Genomic DNA, 19,074 nt, shown 5'->3' on the forward strand with positions numbered 1-19,074 from the left:
CAGAGCTCCAGAGACCTGTCCAGCAGGGAGCAACACCCCCTGCTTAGCCCAGGTAATTGGATCTGAGTCTGTAGTCTGAGTCTGTAGCAGTAAGTGGAGGTAGGTGGAGGTAGGGCCTGCCAGCCTGAGGGTCTGTAGCAGTAGGTGGAGGTAAGGCCTGCCAGCCTGGGGGTCTATAGCAGTAGGTGGAGGTAGGTGGAGGTAAGGCCTGCCAGCCTGGGGGTCTGTAGCAGTAGGTGGAGGTAAGGCCTGCCAGCCTGGGGGTCTATAGCAGTAGGTGGAGGTAAGGCCTGCCTGCCTGGGGGTCTGTAGCAGTAGGTGGAGGTAAGGCCTGCCTGCCTGGGGGTCTGTAGCAGTAGTGAAAAGGGGAACAGGGGCATAGTGGGTTGTCCTGAGTACATTAGGGAAGAGGGGCATAGTGGGTTGTCCTGAGTACGTTAGGGAAGAGGGGCATAGTGGGGTGTCCTGAGTACGTTAGGGAAGAGGGGTATAGTGGTGTGTCCTGAGTACTTTAGGGAAGAGGGGTATAGAGGGTGTCCTGAGTACGTTAGGGTAGAGGGGCATAGTGGGTGTCCTGAGTACGTTAGGGAAGAGGGGTATAGAGGGGTGTCCTGAGTACGTTAGGGAAGAGGGGCATCAAGGGTGTCCTGAGTACGTTAGGGAAGAGGGGCATAGAGGGTGTCCCGAGTACTTTAGGGAAGAGGGGTATAGAGGGTGTCCTGAGTACGTTAGGGAAGAGGGGTATAGAGGGTGTCCTGAGTATGTTAGGGAAGAGGGGTATAGAGGGGTTTCCTGAGTACGTTAGGGAAGAGGGGTATAGAGGGGTGTCCTGAGTACGTTAGGGAAGAGGGGTATAGAGGGTGTCCCGAGTATGTTAAGGAAGAGGGGCATCGAGGGTGTCCTGAGTACGTTATTGAAGAGGGGCATTGAGGGTGTCCCGAGTACGTTAGGGAAGAGGGGTATAGAGGATATCCTAAGTATGTTAGAGAAGAGGGGCATCGAGGGTGTCCTGAGTACGTTAGGAAAGAGGGGTATAGAGGGTATCCTGAGTATGTTAGAGAAGAGGGGCATCGAGGGTGTCCTGAGTATGTTATTGAAGAGGGGCATTGAGGGTGTCCCGAGTACGTTAGGGAAGAGGGGTATAGAGGGTGTCCTGAGTATGTTAGGGAAGAGGGGTATAGAGGGGTGTCCTGAGTACATTAGGGAAGAGGGGCATCAAAGGTGTCCTGAGTACATTAGGGAAGAGGGGCATAGAGGGTGTCCCGAGTACGTTAGGGAAGAGGGGTATAGAGGGGTGTCCTGAGTACGTTAGGGAAGAGGGGTATAGTGGTGTGTCCTGAGTACGTTGGGGAAGAGGGGTATAGAGGGTATCCTGAGTATGTTAGGGAAGAGGGGTATAGAGGGTGTCCTGAGTACGTTAGGGAAGAGGGGTATAGAGGGTATCCTGAGTATGTTAGGGAAGAGGGGTATAGAGGGTATCCTGAGTATGTTAGGGAAGAGGGGTATAGAGGGTATCCTGAGTATGTTAGGGAAGAGGGGTATAGAGGGTATCCTGAGTATGTTAGGGAAGAGGGGTATAGAGGGTATCCTGAGTATGTTAGGGAAGAGGGGTATAGAGGGGTGTTAGGAGATCTAGTGGTAAACGGGAGATATTTGCCCAGACAGGAAATCTCTCCACCATGTTTCCTTAAAGGTCCAAAAGGCTCTTGAACAGCTTCTACCTCCAAGACATAACACTGCTGAACAATTAATCAAATGGCCACCGGACTAGTTACATGGACCCCCCCTTTGTTGCTACACCGCTGCTACTTGCTGTTTTTTATCAATGCATAGTCACTTTACCCCTACCTACATATACATACATATTACCTCAATCTCCTCGACTAACCTGTACCCCCGCACATTGACTCGGTCCCCCCCTGTTATCGCCTCCTTACTATCATTTGTGTTACTTTTTTTTTTTTTTACTTTCGTTTGTGCAGTAAATCTTTTCTAAACTCAATTTTCTTAAACTGCATTGTTGATTAATTACGGTCTTGAAAGGACGCATTTCACGATAAGGTTGTTGTATTTGGCGCATAAAATTTGATTTGATTTGAAAACCTCAGCTAACGTGTTCCCCCCCCCCCTAAGTCTTTGAAGGCACCCTATATAGTGCACTACTTTGGACTAGACCTCTGTTTCCGAGAAGAAGTGTTATCTAAGGAGCTGGCTGCTGCAGAGTATAACTGTGTCATTATAAATCCTCCACCAAGAGTTCATGTCTGTAGTTAGTGCTGGTGGTGTGGTGGGTTGGAGACCCAAACCGGGCGGGCCTGGGCGGGTCCAGGGTGGGTACGTTATGGAGCGAGTAGCGGGTAGGCTCTGGGAACGATTGGTTTTCTAAATGGATGGGATGCAGAGAAGAAGCTTTGATGTGTTCAGTGTGGCCGTGAGGGACTTTTATCCCATCCTTCGACTCCCAAACGGATTTCCCTCTTTCTCAAGCTTTCTCACTCTAATGGTTGAATTGATACAGAGTTTCTTATCTCTTCTGAGTTTTACGTTCCATAAATCCTGCCTCTTCTTGTGTGAGACGTACATACATGTAAGGGTTTTATAGCCTTATAGAAGAGATGAGGTTTTGGTTGTCATCTGGCATATATCTTTAGTCTATGTTTCTGTCTTTTTCATGACAGGGGTTTGTGTTTTGTGTAGTCCTTCTGTTTTTCCCGTCTTATTGTGATTATTTAGAGTCCTATCAACCCCTTGTTACGCTACTGTACGTGGCAGGCTGTCAAGCGGTTGGTGCGTTTATATCACCAGCGCAGCCACACACATTACCACTCCGCTGCCTGAGTTGGCATGTCAAGCTATCACTACTGCAGTAACACCATGTCAGCATCTTCACAGTACAGTACTACTGTATTTCAATAAAATACAATGGTTTGTGTCCTAAAAAATGATTTTTTTGTTTGTTGGAGTGGACACTATTGACTTAGAAGGACTTTGTAAGTCATAATTTATGATATATGTCTTTCTCCGTCTCAGTGTTTTTTAGTTGTTGCTGACATCGTTATATCTCCATACTTCCCTGTCTGTTTGTTTAGTAGCTGTTTGGTAAGCCCATGACGGTGGTGGCTAGCGGACGGTTTAATGCTTCTTCCTCTTTTCTAAAAATATGGAATTTATATCTAAGCATACGTGTCTTGTCCACCGCTCTCCATAAATACTAGGCCTTCTTTTTTTAACCAACCAGTCAGTGGTTACTGCATGAAGCCACCAACATGGTATTTCACGACCCATGAGGCATGAGACTGTGTGTGTGTATGTGTGTGTGTGTGTGTGTGTGTGCGCGGACCGCTTCTATTTTTCCAGTTCCTTGTCCGTCTTTTTTTTTATAAGTAAAAAAAGAAAGCTGCAGCAGGCAGTGAGTGGTCCTCTTTAATCAGCGGCTGTGGGGAGGCGGGTCGAGGTGCTGACTGTAATGTGATAGCTGCTCCGCTCTAACGTTATTACATACACATGCTGGCTGCCTGCGCTCTCGCTGCTGGAACACGGAGACTTCAAAACTCAAGCCAGAATAGTCCGATCAGAGCAGAGAGAAGGAGCTGTGTGCCTGGACTAGCGGAGAGAGAACGGAGTGTTACCGGTTATAAAGCTCTGGGTAATAACGGCAATACGGACCGTTTTGGTTTGCATTCTATGAAAGATCGTTTTTACCGACGAGCCTTGGACAGTTGGACTATTTCGTTAAGATTTGTGTTTTTTTTTTTTTGTGATTTTGGGTTTTTTTTGGACAAGTAAATGCGCTGGAGGGAGAAAGTCAAAGGAAATACAAAACAAATATCTTCTCACTGGTTTGGAGGCAACCAAAACACTTCAGATATCTGCTAGAGAAAGCACAAATTCCGTGGACTAAAAACCGCTACGGACTTCTGAATGATTTCATACAGATTTTTAATTTAATTTAATTTTCCATAATTTCTTTGTAATAGAATATTATCTGGATGGAATTGATGTTTTATTTCTTTATTCTCGTTATTTTGAACGCCGCAGTGGCCAGAATGGTTTTGAATCTTTTAAATTATTGAATTGAAATAACGGGGCAGAAAATATTATTCATTTAAAAAAAAGAAGAAACAAAAGAAGTGTTAAGCGGGTGGGAATTGATATCGCCGTTGTGTTGAACACCGAACCACAGACCAACGTCTTCCCGGTGGAGACGCGTGTTACCGTGACCGGAGAAAACAGTTTGCACGAGGAAGAAGACTTTCACGGCGAGTTCTTGTCTCCGGGATTGGGAAGGGTGAAACTTCACATCGGAAAATGGATATATTACCGTGGCTCTGTGGATGTTTACTGGCCGTTTGTTTACCACAAATAGTTATCGGTGAAGAAGGTAAGTTTTATTCCAGAGCGATGCATTTGGGCTTTTACCGCCTTACTACAACAACCAAAACATGTCAAATGTTCACACAAACATGTGATTTGAGACATGACTAAAACTGACATAAATAGGCTAGATAATTATTTTAACCTAAAGCCTTAGGAAAAGAAGAAGATAGCGATGTGTTTCCCTATAGATTGTAGAGCAACACTCGTCTAGTCCTCATGATTTTAGGCTGTTTGGACGTGGATTGAAGCCTCTTTCGGTCTGTCAGCATATGTTTTAGATTAGGCTATCAAGTCAAAATCTCCGTGTTAACACATGAAGATGTTATATCCCTTACAGACAGTCACATAGTCAACGACGGATAGTGACAGCTGAACAATGCGTTATGTGTTTTAAACGTTGGAACTGTCAACCGGGCTCTCGTTTAGCGGAGGTTATTCCTCTTGCCGCAGGCGTCGTCGTGAGCCCACTAGTTCCCCGGGGCCGTCGTTGTATCTTCATTTTACACACAAAATCTATGATTTTAAAATGGAGTGTACAATTACAGCCTAAATAGCCTATCAATTGATCTAATATTTTATTAATTGAGATTACATTTCAACAGTTTTAGTGTACTCGGTGATTTTAAAACATGTATGTCATTTAGCAGACGCTCTTTAATCAGAGCGATTTACATGAGCAAGTAGGGTCAAAGTGGCTTGCTCAAGGGAACACCGACAGGGCTTTCCACTCAGTCGGCTTGGAGACTCAAACAAGAAGTCGTTTCGGTTACTGGCCCTACGCTCTTTAACCGCTACGCTACCTGACGCCCTAAACAAGGCTCCTGTTCTTCTCTTGTCATCAGGGCGTCTTGTTGAAATGATAAGAAGTGAACAGTCAGCGGGTTAACTTCACACGAGGCTTATCTCAAATCTGCGTTCGAATTTTTGTAATTAAAATCCAATATATTCTTAATCTCTCAGATTTAACCTTTGATTCTATGAGTGGATTATGTTTGGATTTAATTACACTGTCGTGGTCTAATGATTAGTGTTTATATTTAGTGTTTAATTCATTTCAATGGGTTTAGTGGAACCTATAAGGTTTTCTATTTACATTAGTGACATGATTTATATTTTATTTGTCACAATCATTTAAAGTCTAGCTACAGTATTACCCCTCACGAGCCTATTTTAACTCCTAACAATCCATATAGCTTGTGATTAAAACGCGTAGGCAGTGTTTCAATTGATTGCTGTCAAATGACAGTTTGTTTAGCAAATCAAAACCTGATTGGTAGCAGCGAGTGAACACGACAGTAGCGTACAGGGTAAAACCAACATTGGATTTGGCTGGGGATCCGTTTTGAAAAGTTGGGTGTATGTCTTCGTCCCTTGAACCGGTGCTCGTTTTTTTTTTTGTCCGTTTGAAATGGCTTGACCTTAAAGTTAGATGTTGTTCCTGAGAGCAGGCTGTAGAGACTGGGGGAGTTGGTAACTAATGAACCCGCTCCAGATATCCGGGACAGGGAACCAGTAGCCTCACTGGCAAACACATAATCGTGCTAAATGTTTGGTGAGGAAAACTTTTTCTTCTTCTTGTCCATTTGATTTCACGGATCCCATCTCTTCAAAATCGAATGGCATGTGGTTTTCTATTGAATCTCAAACATATTTCAGATGTAGGTTTTATTTTGCCGTTTGAAATACAAATATATAGATAGTGGGCTAATAATAACATGGAAATAACACGACGTTATTATTGATAATGTTACAGTAATTGAAAGACACTGCATTATCTTACAATTTTGCGATTAGACCCACTTTTCTAAATAATTCAACCTTATATCATAGTAATAACATAGTAGGCTGTAATAGCGCAACATCACACGTATTGATCCGTACAATCCATTTTCTTTTTTGAATGAGCATTAAAGCAAAGGGGTGTTATGTGGTCTTGAAATGTTCATACTACTAAGGTATTATCTTATCTCCATGATGAAAGTCTGTGAACTAATCAGATATTAGAGGTTTTTCCTTCGGGGGACAAAACCAGTAGCTTAGCCTGGTAGCCTGGTAGTCTGGTAGTCTGGTAGCCTGGTAGCCTGGTATTCTGGTAGCCTGGTAGTTTGGTAGCCTGGTAGCCTGGTAGCCTGGTAGTCTGGTAGCCTGGTAGTCTGGTAGCCTGGTAATCTGGTAGCCTGGTAGCCTGGTCGCCTGGTAGCCTGGGTGTCTGGTAGCCTGGGTGTCTGGTAGCCTGGGTGTCTGGTAGCCTGGTAGCCTGGTCGCCTGGTCGCCTGGTAGCCTGGGTGTCTGGTAGCCTGGGTGTCTGGTAGCCTGGGTGTCTGGTAGCCTGGTATTCTGGTAGCCTGGTAGTCTGGTAGCCTGGTAGCCTGGTAGCCTGGTAGTCTGGTAGCCTGGTAGCCTGGTAGTCTGGTAGCCTGGTAGTCTGGTAGCCTGGTAATCTGGTAGCCTGATAGCCTGGTCGACTGGTCGCCTGGTAGCCTGGGTGTCTGGTAGCCTGTGTGTCTGGTAGCCTGGTAGTCTGGTAGCCTGGTAGTTCTAGTACTGCTTTCCTTACTTGGTTTATACCCACATGACGAGCTAGCCTCATTTAACCAGACTGAACACTGTGTGTGTGAGAAAGGGAGATAGCGGGAGAGAGATAAATAGAGATAGAGAGAGGGGTAGGGAGGAGAGATAAAGAGAGAGAGAGAGGTAGGGGGGAGAGAGATAGAGATAGAGAGAGAGGTAGGGAGGGAGGAGAGAGAAAGAGACAGAGAGAGAGAGAGGTAGGGAGGGAGGAGAGAGAAAGAGAGAAAGAGACAGAGAGAGAGGTAGGGAGGGAGGAGAGAGAAAGAGACAGAGAGAGGTAGGGAGGAGAGAGAAAGAGACACAGAGAGAGGTAGGGAGGGAGGAGAGAGAAAGAAAGAGACAGAGAGAGAGAGAGGTAGGGAGGGAGGAGAGAGAAAGAGACAGAGAGAGAGAGAGGTAGGGAGGAGAGAGAAAGAGACAGAGAGAGAGGTAGGGAGGAGAGAGAGAGAAAGAGGCAGAGAGAGAGAGGTAGGGAGGAGAGAGAAAGAGACAGAGAGAGAGGTAGGGAGGAGAGAGAGAGGGGTAGGGAGGGAGGAGAGACAGAGAGAGAGAGAGGGGTAGGGAGGGAGGGAGGGAGGAGAGAGAAAGATACAGAGAGAGAGAGAGAAAATATATATATAGAGAGAGAGAAAAATAGAGAGAGAGAGAGGTGTTCATTCTGGCTGGTTTAACCAGGCATCATCATGTGGGTAAATAAACAATTATTGGCTGTTAGTCAATTACAGAATAACAGACAGCAGTATCCATACAGTCAGTGTTTTCTACTGCAGTATAATCCAGACCTTTTGGCTTGCCGTGCTGTAATAACTAGGGGTTTGGTATGTTTTGTTGTGTTTGCTGGTCAAAATTGTAGTTTTGTGAAACTGTGTTCACTGTAGTGAAACACAAGCCACCTGCTTAAATCTGTTGCTGTTTCTGTTGATTTCTAGCAGTAAACAGCTGCACCGATGGGAATCCTCGCGCGCGTGTGTGTTTTATCTGTGTGTGTTTTCTCTGTGTGTCCGTGTGTTTTCTGTGTGTGTGTGTGTTTTCTCTGTGTGTCTGTGTGTTTTCTGTGTGTGTGTGTGTGTTTTATCTGTGTGTCTGTGTGTTTTCTGTGTGTGTGTGTGTGTTTTCTCTGCGTGTGTTTTCTCTGTGTGTGTGTGTGTGTCTTTTCTCTGTTTGTGTGTGTTTTCTGTGTGTGTGTGTGTGTGTGCGCATTTGTGTGTGTGTGTTTGTGTGTGAGTGTGTGTGCGTAGACTTTTTCATGTGAAGCAACAGTTTGAGAAGATAATTATGTTGTTGTTTTGGTCATGGATTTATCCTCCCTCAATAACTTATTTTGTTTGTATTCACACTTTACGTCAGGAGATGTCTCATCTCAATTCCATTACAAGAGATGTTCTCTTCTGGCTTGAACACAGTGGTATAAAATGTATTTAAAATGTCCTTAGATCTGGTCCTCGTTCTGTGTAGCCCGACTGCGCACCATGTTAAAGGAAGTAATGGGCTGCTGCAACTGCTTCACTATGGTGGGGGAAATGGAACGGGAAATGGAAAGGGGAAATGGAAAGGGGAAATGGAACGGGGAAATGGAACGGGGAAATGGAACGGGAAATGGAACGGGAAATGGAAAGGGAAATGGAACGGGAAATGGAACGGGAAATGGAAAGGGAAATGGAAAGGGGAAATGGAATGGGAAATGGAATGGGAAATGGAACGGGAAATGGAACGGGAAATGGAAAGGGAAATGGAACGGGAAATGGAACGGGAAATGGAACGGGAAATGGAACGGGGAATGGAACGGGGAAATGGAACGGGGAAAGGGAAATGGAAAGGGGAAATGGAAAGGGGAAATGGAACGGGAAATGGAAAGGGGAAAGGGAAATGGAAAGGGGAAATGGAACGGGAAATGGAAAGGGGAAATGGAAAGGGAAATGGAAAGGGGAAATGGAACGGGAAATGGAACGGGAAATGGAAAGGGAAATGGAATGGGGAAATGGAACGGGAAATGGAACGGGAAATGGAACGGGGAATGGAAAGGGAAATGGAACAGGGAATGGAACGGGAAATGGAACGGGAAATGGAACGGGAAATGGAAAGGGGAAATGGAAAGGGGAAATGGAAAGGGGAAATGGAAAGGGGAAAGGGAAATGGAAAGGGGAAATGGAAAGGGGAAAGGGAAATGGAACGGGAAATGGAAAGGGGAAATGGAACGGGAAACGGGAAATGGAAAGGGGAAATGGAACGGGAAATGGAAAGGGGAAAGGGAAATGGAACGGGAAATGGAAAGGGGAAATGGAAAGGGGAAAGGGAACGGGGAAATGGGAAGGGGAAATGGAACGGGAAATGGAAAGGGGAAATGGAACGGGGAAATGGAAAGGGAAATGGAAAGGGGAAATGGAACGGGGAAATGGAACGGGAAATGGAACGGGGAAATGGAAAGGGAAATGGAAAGGGGAAATGGAAAGGGAAATGGAACGGGAAATGGAACGGGAAATGGAAAGGGGAAATGGAACGGGAAATGGAAAGGGGAAATGAAAAGGGGAAATGGAACGGGAAATGGAAAGGGGAAATGGAAAGGGGAAATGGAAAGGGAAATGGAAAGGGGAAATGGAACGGGAAATGGAAAGGGGAAATGGAACGGGAAATGGAACGGGAAATGGAACGGGGAAATGGAAAGGGGAAATGGAACGGGAAATGGAAAGGGGAAATGGAACGGGAAATGGAAAGGGGAAATGGAACGGGAAATGGAAAGGGGAAAGGGAAATGGAATGGGAAATGGAACGGGAAATGGAAAGGGGAAATTGAATGGGAAATGGAATGGGAAATGGAAAGGGGAAATGGAACGGGAAATGGAAAGGGGAAATGGAAATGGGAAATGGAAAGGGGAATGGAACGGGAAATGGAAAGGGAAATAGAAAGGGATTTATTTTTTATAAACTTTTCTCTCTACTCGTATTCTGATCTTGAACTGAAGCATGATAAATAGTATGCTGTTCAACTGCTGTTCACCTGCTGTTCACCTGCTGTTCAACTGCTGTACACCTGCTATTCACCTGCTGTTCACCTGTTAGTCACCTGCTGTTCACCTGCTGTTCACCTGCTGTTCACCTGCTGTTCACCTGCTGTTCAACTGCTGTTCACCTGCTGTTCACCTGCTGTTCACCTGCTGTTCACCTGCCGTTCACCTGCTGTTCACCTGCTGTTCACCTGCTGTTCACCTGCTGTTCACCTGCTGTTCACCTGCTGTTCACCTGCTATTCACCTGCTATTCACTTGTTATTCACCTGTTATTCACCTGCTATTCACCTGCTATTCACCTGCTATTCACCTGTTAGTCACTTGTTATTCACCTGTTATTCACTTGTTATTCACCTGTTATTCACCTGTTAGTCACTTGTTATTCACCTGTTATTCACCTGTTAGTCACTTGTTATTCACCTGTTAGTCACTTGTTATTCACCTGTTATTCACCTGTTAGTCACCTGTTATTCACCTGTTATTCACCTGTTAGTCTCCTGTTATTCACCTGTTATTCTCCTGCTATTCGTTTTGGGTGGAGATCAAAGAATGCACTGTATTAATGTAGGTGTGTCTACAGATACACTGTATTAATGGAGGTGTGGAGGAGGAGGTGTGTCTATAGATACACTGTATTAATGGAGGTGTGGAGGAGGTGTGTCTACTGATACACTGTATTAATGGAGGTGTGTCTACAGATACACTGTATTAATGGAGGTGTGTCTACTGATACACTGTATTAATGGAGATGTGGAGGAGGTGTGTCTATAGATACACTGTATTAATGGAGGTGTGTCTACTGATACACTGTATTAATGGAGGTGTGTCTACTGATACACTGTATTAATGGAGATGTGGAGAAGGTGTGTCTATAGATACACTGTATTAATGGAGGTGTGTCTACTGATACACTGTATTAATGGAGGTGTGTCTACTGATACACTGTATTAATGGAGGTGTGTCTATAGATACACTGTATTAATGGAGGTGTGTCTACTGATACACTGTATTAATGGAGGTGTGGAGGAGGTGTGTCTATAGATACACTGTATTAATGGAGGTGTGTCTACTGATACACTGTATTAATGGAGGTGTGGAGGAGGAGGTGTGTCTACTGATACACTGTATTAATGGAGGTGTGTCTACTGATACACTGTATTAATGGAGAAGTGTCTACTGATACACTGTATTAATGGAGGTGTGTCTACTGATACACTGTATTAATGGAGGTGTGGAGGAGGAGGTGTGTCTACTGATACACTGTATTAATGGAGGTGTGGAGGAGGAGGTGTGTCTACTGATACACTGTATTAATGGAGGTGTGGAGGAGGAGGTGTGTCTACTGATACACTGTATTAATGGAGGTGTGGAGGAGGAGGTGTGTCTACTGATACACTGTATTAATGGAGGTGTGGAGGAGGAGGTGTGTCTACTGATACACTGTATTAATGGAGGTGTGGAGGAGGAGGTGTGTCTACTGATACACTGTATTAATGGAGGTGTGTCTACTGATACACTGTATTAATGGAGGTGTGTCTACTGATACACTGTATTAATGGATGTGTGTCAATAGATACACTGTATTCTGTCCTGGATCAAACTACGAATTAGGTGGAGCAACCTGTTGGTTCCAAGTAGAAGAACATCACAGTTCTTCATATATATAAATGACACCATTCTCCATTGTCATTTGCTACTTGATAAGACCCTATTGATAAGAGCTATTGATAAGAGCTGTTGATAAGAGCTATTGATAAGAGCTGTTGAAAAGAGCTGTTGATAAGAGCTGTTGATAAGAGCTGTTGATAAGAGCTGTTGATAAGAGCTGTTGATAAGAGCTGTTGATAAGAGCTATTGATAAGAGCTGTTGATAAGAGCTATTGATAAGAGCTATTGAAAAGAGCTGTTGATAAGACCCTATTGATAAGAGCTGTTGATAAGAGCTGTTGATAAGAGCTGTTGATAAGAGCTATTGATAAAAGCTATTGATAATAGCTGTTGATAAGAGCTGTTGATAAGAGCTGTTGATAAGAGCTGTTGATAAGAGCTGTTGATAAGAGCTATTGATAAGAGCTGTTGATAAGAGCTGTTGATAAGATCTGTTGATAAGATCTGTTGATAAGAGCTGTTGATAAGAGCTATTGATAAGAGCTGTTGATAAGAGCTATTGATAATAGCTGTTGATAAGAGCTGTTGATAAGAGCTGTTAATAAGAGCTGTTGATAAGATCTGTTGATAAGGGCTGTTGATAAGAGCTATTGATAAGAGCTGTTGATAAGAGCTGTTGATAAGAGTTGTTGATAAGATCTGTTGATAAGAGCTGTTGATAAGAGCTGTTGATAAGACCTGTTGATAAGAGCTGTTGATAAGAGCTATTGATAAGAGCTGTTGATAAGAGCTGTTGATAATAGCTGTTGATAAGAACAGTTTGATAAGAGCTGTTGATAAGAGCTATTGATAAGAGCTGTTGATAAGAGCTGTTGATAAGAGCTATTGATAAGAGCTGTTGATAAGAGCTGTTGATAAGAGCTGTTGATAAGAGCTATTGATAAGAGCTGTTGATAAGAGCTGTTGATAAGAGCTGTTGATAAGATCTGTTGATAGGACCTGTTGATAAGAGCTGTTGATAAGAGCTGTTGATAAGAGCTATTGATAAGAGCTGTTGATAAGAGCTGTTGATAAGAGCTGTTGATAAGAGCTATTGCTAATGTGAAATGTGAAACCAGTGATATGACAGCAAACTGAGTCATATCAACATATCACCTTTTCCGCAGTGATGTTATTAATGAAATGCTGGCCTTTATGACGTTTGGAAACCCAACCTATAGGCTTCTGTAGCCATGTATAGAGCCAAACTTAGTGGGTTGATTTAGGATTTCTAGATTGTTTTAATTATATTGACTTGTTTATTGTGTTATTGGCTTGTTGTTATTGTTTATTCCATGTGTAACTCTGTGTTGTTGTCTGTGTCGAACTGCTTTGCTTCATCTTGGCCAACCCTACCTGGTTAAATAAAGGGTTATATATATAAATACCTGGTTAAATAAAGGGTTATATATATAAATACCTGGTTAAATAAAGGGTTATATATATAAATACCTGGTTAAATAAAGGGTTATATATATAAATACCTGGTTAAATAAAGGGTTATATATATAAATACCTGGTTAAATAAAGGGATATATATATATAAATACCTGGTTAAATAAAGGGTTAGAGTTATATATATAAATACCTGGTTAAATAAATGGTTATATATATACATACCTGGTTAAATAAATGGTTATATATATACATACCTGGTTAAATAAATGGTTATATATATACATACCTGGTTAAATAAAGGGTTAAGGTTATATATATAAATACCTGGGTAAATAAATGGTTAAACTGTCTCTTTAGTGTTAGTTTCCTGTCTCTTTAGTGTTAGTTTCCTGTCTCTTTACTTTTAGTTTCCTCGTATTTATAACTGTCTGGTGCCCTGTTCACAACGCCTGGACCACTGTCATCACAGCTCAAGAATAGTGAGTAGTATTAGGGTAGATTTATAGGACTACTGGTCAACTGCTTTTGGTCAACCTCTATTAGTCAACTCCTATTGGTCAACTCCTATTGGTCAACCCCTATTGGCCAACCCCTATTGGTCAACTCCTATTGGTCAACCCCTATTGGTCAACCCCTATTGCACAACTCCCATTGGTCAACCCCTATTGGTCAACCCCTATTGGTCAACCCCTATTGCACAACTCCTATTGGTCAACCCCTATTGGTCAACCCCTATTGGTCAACCCCCATTGGTCAACCCCTATTGGTCAACTCCTATTGGTCAACCCCTATTGTTCAATCCCTATTGGTCAACCCCTATTGGTCAACCCCTATTGGTCAACCCCTATTGGTCAACTCCTATTGGTCAACCCCTATTGTTCAATCCCTATTGGTCAACCCATATTGGTCAATCCCTATTGGTCAACCCCTATTGGTCAACTCCTATTGGTCAACCCCTATTGTCCAATCCCTATTGGTCAACCCCTATTGGTCAATCCCTATTGGCCAATCCCTATTGGTCAACCCCTATTGGTCAACTCCTATTGGTCAATCCCTATTGGTCAATCCCTATTGGCCAATCCCTATTGGTCAACCCCTATTGGTCAACTCCTATTGGTCAATCCCTATTGGTCAATCCCTATTGTACACTTTTCTCACCTTCCAATATTGATGGTTTGAACTTGAATATGGCAACTGTCAGGATGAATCAAAACACTATTTTTTAAATATACCAATATATTTAGTGAGTAAAGGCTCTACAAACCTGTTTCTATATTATTCATCAATACTTTCCCAACCTTAAATAATAACATCAAGACTATTTTTAAATCTACCAATTGGTACCGAAAAGGAGCAGAATATGTGTGTGTATTTACATAGTTTGAATACCAACTTCTGAGAAATGTGTAGGAAAGGCGTGTCTAGGAAAGGCGTGTCTAGGAAAGGCGTGTCTAGGAAAGGTGTGTCTAGGAAAGGCATGTTTAGGAAAGGTGTGTCTAGGAAAGGCGTGTTTAGGAAAGGCGTGTCTAGGAAAGGTGTGTCTAGGAAAGGCGTGTCTAGGAAAGGTGTGTCTAGGAACGGCGTGTCTAGGAAAGGTGTGTCTAAAGGTATGTCTAGGAAAGGCGTGTCTAGGAAAGGCGTGTTTAGGAAAGGCATGTCTAGGAAAGGCGTGTCTAGGAAAGGCGTGTTTAGGAAAGGTGTGTTTAGGAAAGGCATGTCTAGGAAAGGCGTGTTTAGGAAAGGCGTGTCTAGGAAAGGTGTGTCTAGGAAAGGCGTGTTTAGGAAAGGTATAGTACGCTACTTTCTGTGATGTGGACAGGATGTGGTACTACATTACACGAACTCACGTTTTGACCATTTCACATGACACGTCCCTTTTCCCTCAGTTTGTTGAATGACACGCCACTTATCCCTCAGTTTGTTGAATGACACGCCCCTTTCCCCTAAGTTTGGTGAATGACACGCCCCTTTCCCCTAAGTTTGGTGAATTACACGCCCCTTCTCCCTCAGTTTGGTGAATGACACGCCCCGTTTCCCTCAGTTTGATGAATGACACGCCCCTTTTCCCTCAGTTTGGTGAATTACACGCCCCTTTTCCCTCAGTTTGGTGAATGACACGCCCCTTTTCCCTCAGTTTGGTGAATTACACTCCCCTTTTCCCTCAGTTTGGTGAATGACACGCCTCTTCTCCCTCAGGTTGGTGAATGACACGCCCCTTTTCCCTCATTTTGGCCACAGGCCCCTTTTCCCTCAGTTTGGTGAATGACACGCCCTTTTTCCCTCAGTTTGGCCACAGGCCAATACACTGATTTGACAGTCAAACTGTCACTAAAAGTAACAGACAACCGTTGTCACTGTTGATTTCCTACTGCGGTGGGTTGTGATTCGTCGATTCGTCGAAGTTATTCCACGTTTCAGTGTGGCCTTTTGCATAACCCTAATCCGCACATACAACCCAAAAGTTTTGCCCGTCATTTTGTTGATTATGAGTGATTGACACTTACCGCGTTGGTGACCCGCTTGAATCAAAATGCATCACTTCAAAATGTCTCTGGCTGTCTTCTACAAATTGTCCTCTAACCAGTGATGTACACATTATTCCCAGATGTCTCTGGCTGTCTTCTACAAATTGTCCTCTAACCAGTGATGTACACATTATTCCCAGATGTCTCTGGCTGTCGTCTACAAATTGTCCTCTAACCAGGGATGTACACATTATTCCCAGATGTCTCTGGCTGTCTTCTACAAATTGTCCTCTAACCAGTGATGTACACATTATTCCCAGATGTCTCTGGCTGTCTTCTACAAATTGTCCTCTAACCAGGGATGTACACATTATTCCCAGATGTCTCTGGCTGTCTTCTACAAATTGTCCTCTAACCAGGGATGTACACATCATTCCCAGATGTCTCTGGCTGTCTTCTACAAATTGTCCTCTAACCAGTGATGTACACATTATTCCCAGATGTCTCTGGCTGTCTTCTACAAATTGTCCTCTAACCAGGGATGTACACATTATTCCCAGATGTCTCTGGCTGTCTTCTACAAATTGTCCTCTAACCAGGGATGTACACATTATTCCCAGATGTCTCTGGCTGTCTTCTACAAATTGTCCTCTAACCAGGGATGTACAACATTATTCCCAGATGTCTCTGGCTGTCTTCTACAAATTGTCCTCTAACCAGGGATGTACACATTATTCCCAGATGTCTCTGGCTGTCTTCTACAAATTGTCCTCTAACCAGGGATGTACAACATTATTCCCAGATGTCTCTGGCTGTCTTCTACAAATTGTCCTCTAACCAGGGATGTACACATTATTCCCAGATGTCTCTGGCTGTCTTCTACAAATTGTCCTCTAACCAGGGATGTACACATTATTCCCAGATGTCTCTGGCTGTCTTCTACAAATTGTCCTCTAACCAGGGATGTACAACATTATTCCCAGATGTCTCTGGCTGTCTTCTACAAATTGTCCTCTAACCAGTGATGTACACATTATTCCCAGATTCCGTGTGGTTTCGAAGCTGCGTTACTTTTACCAGGACGTGTAAAACCTCATCTCCCCACCCCTTTCTTGCACAATTGATTTTAAACGTTATAATCCATATCGAGTGATTGATAAAAAACAGGGTCGTGTTTATTTTTCTGTTTAGGTAACCCCACGTATCAAAACATCCAATACTTTGAAATGTAGCTGACTACAGCTTGTCCTCTAACCAGCGAGGGAGAAAAAAACAACATCTCCTGTTTCAATGTGTTGTTGTTGTTGTTGTTGATGTGGTAGTTTCAACAGCGCACACGACCAGACCCCCCCTCCACCCCCCCTAATCAATATGAGTGATTTATTGCCACTTGTCAAAACAACCTGTTTTTTTTGGTGCTTGTTCAGTTTTTTGTTTTTTTTAATACCATTAATATAATTACTATTGTTGCATTTGTGTAGATAGTACATTTTAATGTTGAGGCATTCAATATATCTCAAACTGTTTCTGCATATTAGTTATTGATTTGGACACGTTAAAGCTGTGTGTTTTTAGCATTGGGCTATTTATCAAAATGTCTTGTCAACAGGAAGCAGCGACAGCATCATTTTTAAAACTTTAAGAGTATACATTTAACTGTCAATATTACTTTTCAATGGTTTTTTACTTAATCAGGTAATAATCAGTTGAACGAGTCCAAAAACATGCTCCGATTTATTTATTATAAAGATATACCAGAAATCACCAAATCGTGTTTGACCTTCCTAATCGGGTTTTGTTCTTCCGGTGTTGAGTCTAGGAGGTTCTCTAATTGGGTTGTTCTTCCGGTGTTGAGTCTAGGAGGTTCTCTAATTGGGTTGTTCTTCCGGTGTTGAGTCTAGGAGGTTCTCTAATTGGGTTGTTCTTCCGGTGTTGAGTCTAGGAGGTTCTCTAATTGGGTTGTTCTTCCGGTGTTGAGTCTAGGAGGTTCTCTAATTGGGGTTGTTCTTCCGGTGTTGAGTCTAGGAGGTTCTCTAATTGGGTTGTTCTTCCGGTGTTGAGTCTAGGAGGTTCTCTAATTGGGTTGTTCTTCCGGTGTTGAGTCTAGGAGGTTCTCTAATTGGGTTGTTCTTCCGGTGTTGAGTCTAGGAGGTTCTCTAATTGGGTTGTTCTTCCGGTGTTGAGTCTAGGAGGTTCTCTAATTTTGTTGTTCTTCCGGTGTTGAGTCTAGGAGGTTCTCCCTCCTTTCCCCTCTTTTCCATAAGCTCATACCCTCATCCTTGGTATGTTAAAGGATCCTTCTCTCTCTCAGATCTCCGTGGTCTAATTTAAGGCACCTGGCTATAGGGTCAAGACCCCTCCTTTATTAGCATGTGTGTGTGTTGTGTGTGTGTGTTATGGTATGTGTGTGTTGTGTGTGTGTGTGTTGTGTTGTGTGTGTGTTATGGTATGTGTGTGTGTGTTGTGTGTGTGTGTTATGGTGTGTGTGTTGTGTTGTGTGTGTGTGTTATGGTATGTGTGTGTTATGATGTGTGTGTGTTGTGTTGTGTGTGTGTTATGGTATGTGTGTGTTGTGTGTGTGTGTTATGGTATGTGTGTGTTGTGTGTGTGTGTTATGGTGTGTGTGTTGTGTTGTGTGTGTGTTATGGTATGTGTGTGTTGTGTGTGTGTGTTATGGTGTGTGTGTTGTGTTGTGTGTGTGTGTTATGGTATGTGTGTGTTATGTTGTGTGTGTGTTGTTTTGTGTGTGTGTTATGGTATGTGTGTGTTGTGTGTTGTGTGTGTGTTATGGTATATGTGTGTTGTGTGTGTTATGGTATGTCTGTGTTGTGTTGTGTGTGTTGCGTGTTATATTGTGTGTTGTGTTGTGTTATGGTGTGTGTGTTGTGTTGTGTGTGTTGTGTGTTGTGTTGTATGGGTTATGGTGTGTGTGTGTGTTGTGTGTGTGTATTATGGTATGTGTGTTGTGTTGGTGTGCGCTGTGTTGTGTGTTGTGTTGTATGTGTGTGTTGTGTTATGCGTTGTGTGTTATTTTGTGTTGTGTGTTGTGTTGTGTGTTATTTTGTGCGTTATTTTGTGTTGTGTGTTGTGTGTTGTGTGATAGAAAGGGTGGGATGTATTCATTCCGCTGATTCTGTTACAAAACGTTTCTTAAACGCAAGCAAACAGAGCCCTAACCTGAATTTGTTCAACATAAACTATTGTTTTCACCACTGACTAATGATTCCACCTTAGATCATGAAAGTGCTATGAAAGTGAACTGTGTTTGCGTGTGATCAGGGGTGTATTCATTCCACCAATTCTGTTGAAACACTGTTCTTAAACGGAAGCAAATGGAACAAATTTGTCCAATAGAAACTCTAATTTGCTAATTTCTAAGATGCAGGCCAGTGTGGCCAGTGTGTTTAAGGCGGTATTGAATGTGTCACTGTCTGTCACCTTGATTACTCCGACTTGTCTCTCCACCTGTGTGCACCTACGTTGTAAACTTTCATTCATAGGCTAGCAACCTCATGACGGGTACAGGAACAATTATAGTATCCTGTAGTAGCCTAAACCTATCGATATTACATTGAACTGAGTGAATGGAATAATGAATGACTGTCATCCAATA

General features: G+C 43.1%; 1 protein-coding gene across 3 annotated transcripts in view; it reads left to right on the top strand.

The window, feature by feature from the left end:
* Positions 1–3,444: 3,444 nt before the first annotated feature.
* Positions 3,445–19,074, top strand: part of LOC109880914 (neuropilin-2) — a 189,082-nt gene continuing 173,452 nt past the window's right edge. The window contains exon 1 of one of the 3 annotated variants that reach the window (XM_031806316.1): positions 3,445–4,381. In XM_031806316.1, coding sequence (XP_031662176.1) covers positions 4,309–4,381 — 73 coding nt within the window. In that variant the 5' untranslated portion in view covers positions 3,445–4,308. The remainder of the gene's footprint in view (positions 4,382–19,074) is intronic. The other 2 variants (XM_031806318.1, XM_031806317.1) reach the window with 2 other exon arrangements.

Source organism: Oncorhynchus kisutch, linkage group LG26 (genome assembly GCF_002021735.2).
Source record: "Oncorhynchus kisutch isolate 150728-3 linkage group LG26, Okis_V2, whole genome shotgun sequence".
Taxonomy (NCBI): domain Eukaryota; kingdom Metazoa; phylum Chordata; class Actinopteri; order Salmoniformes; family Salmonidae; genus Oncorhynchus; species Oncorhynchus kisutch.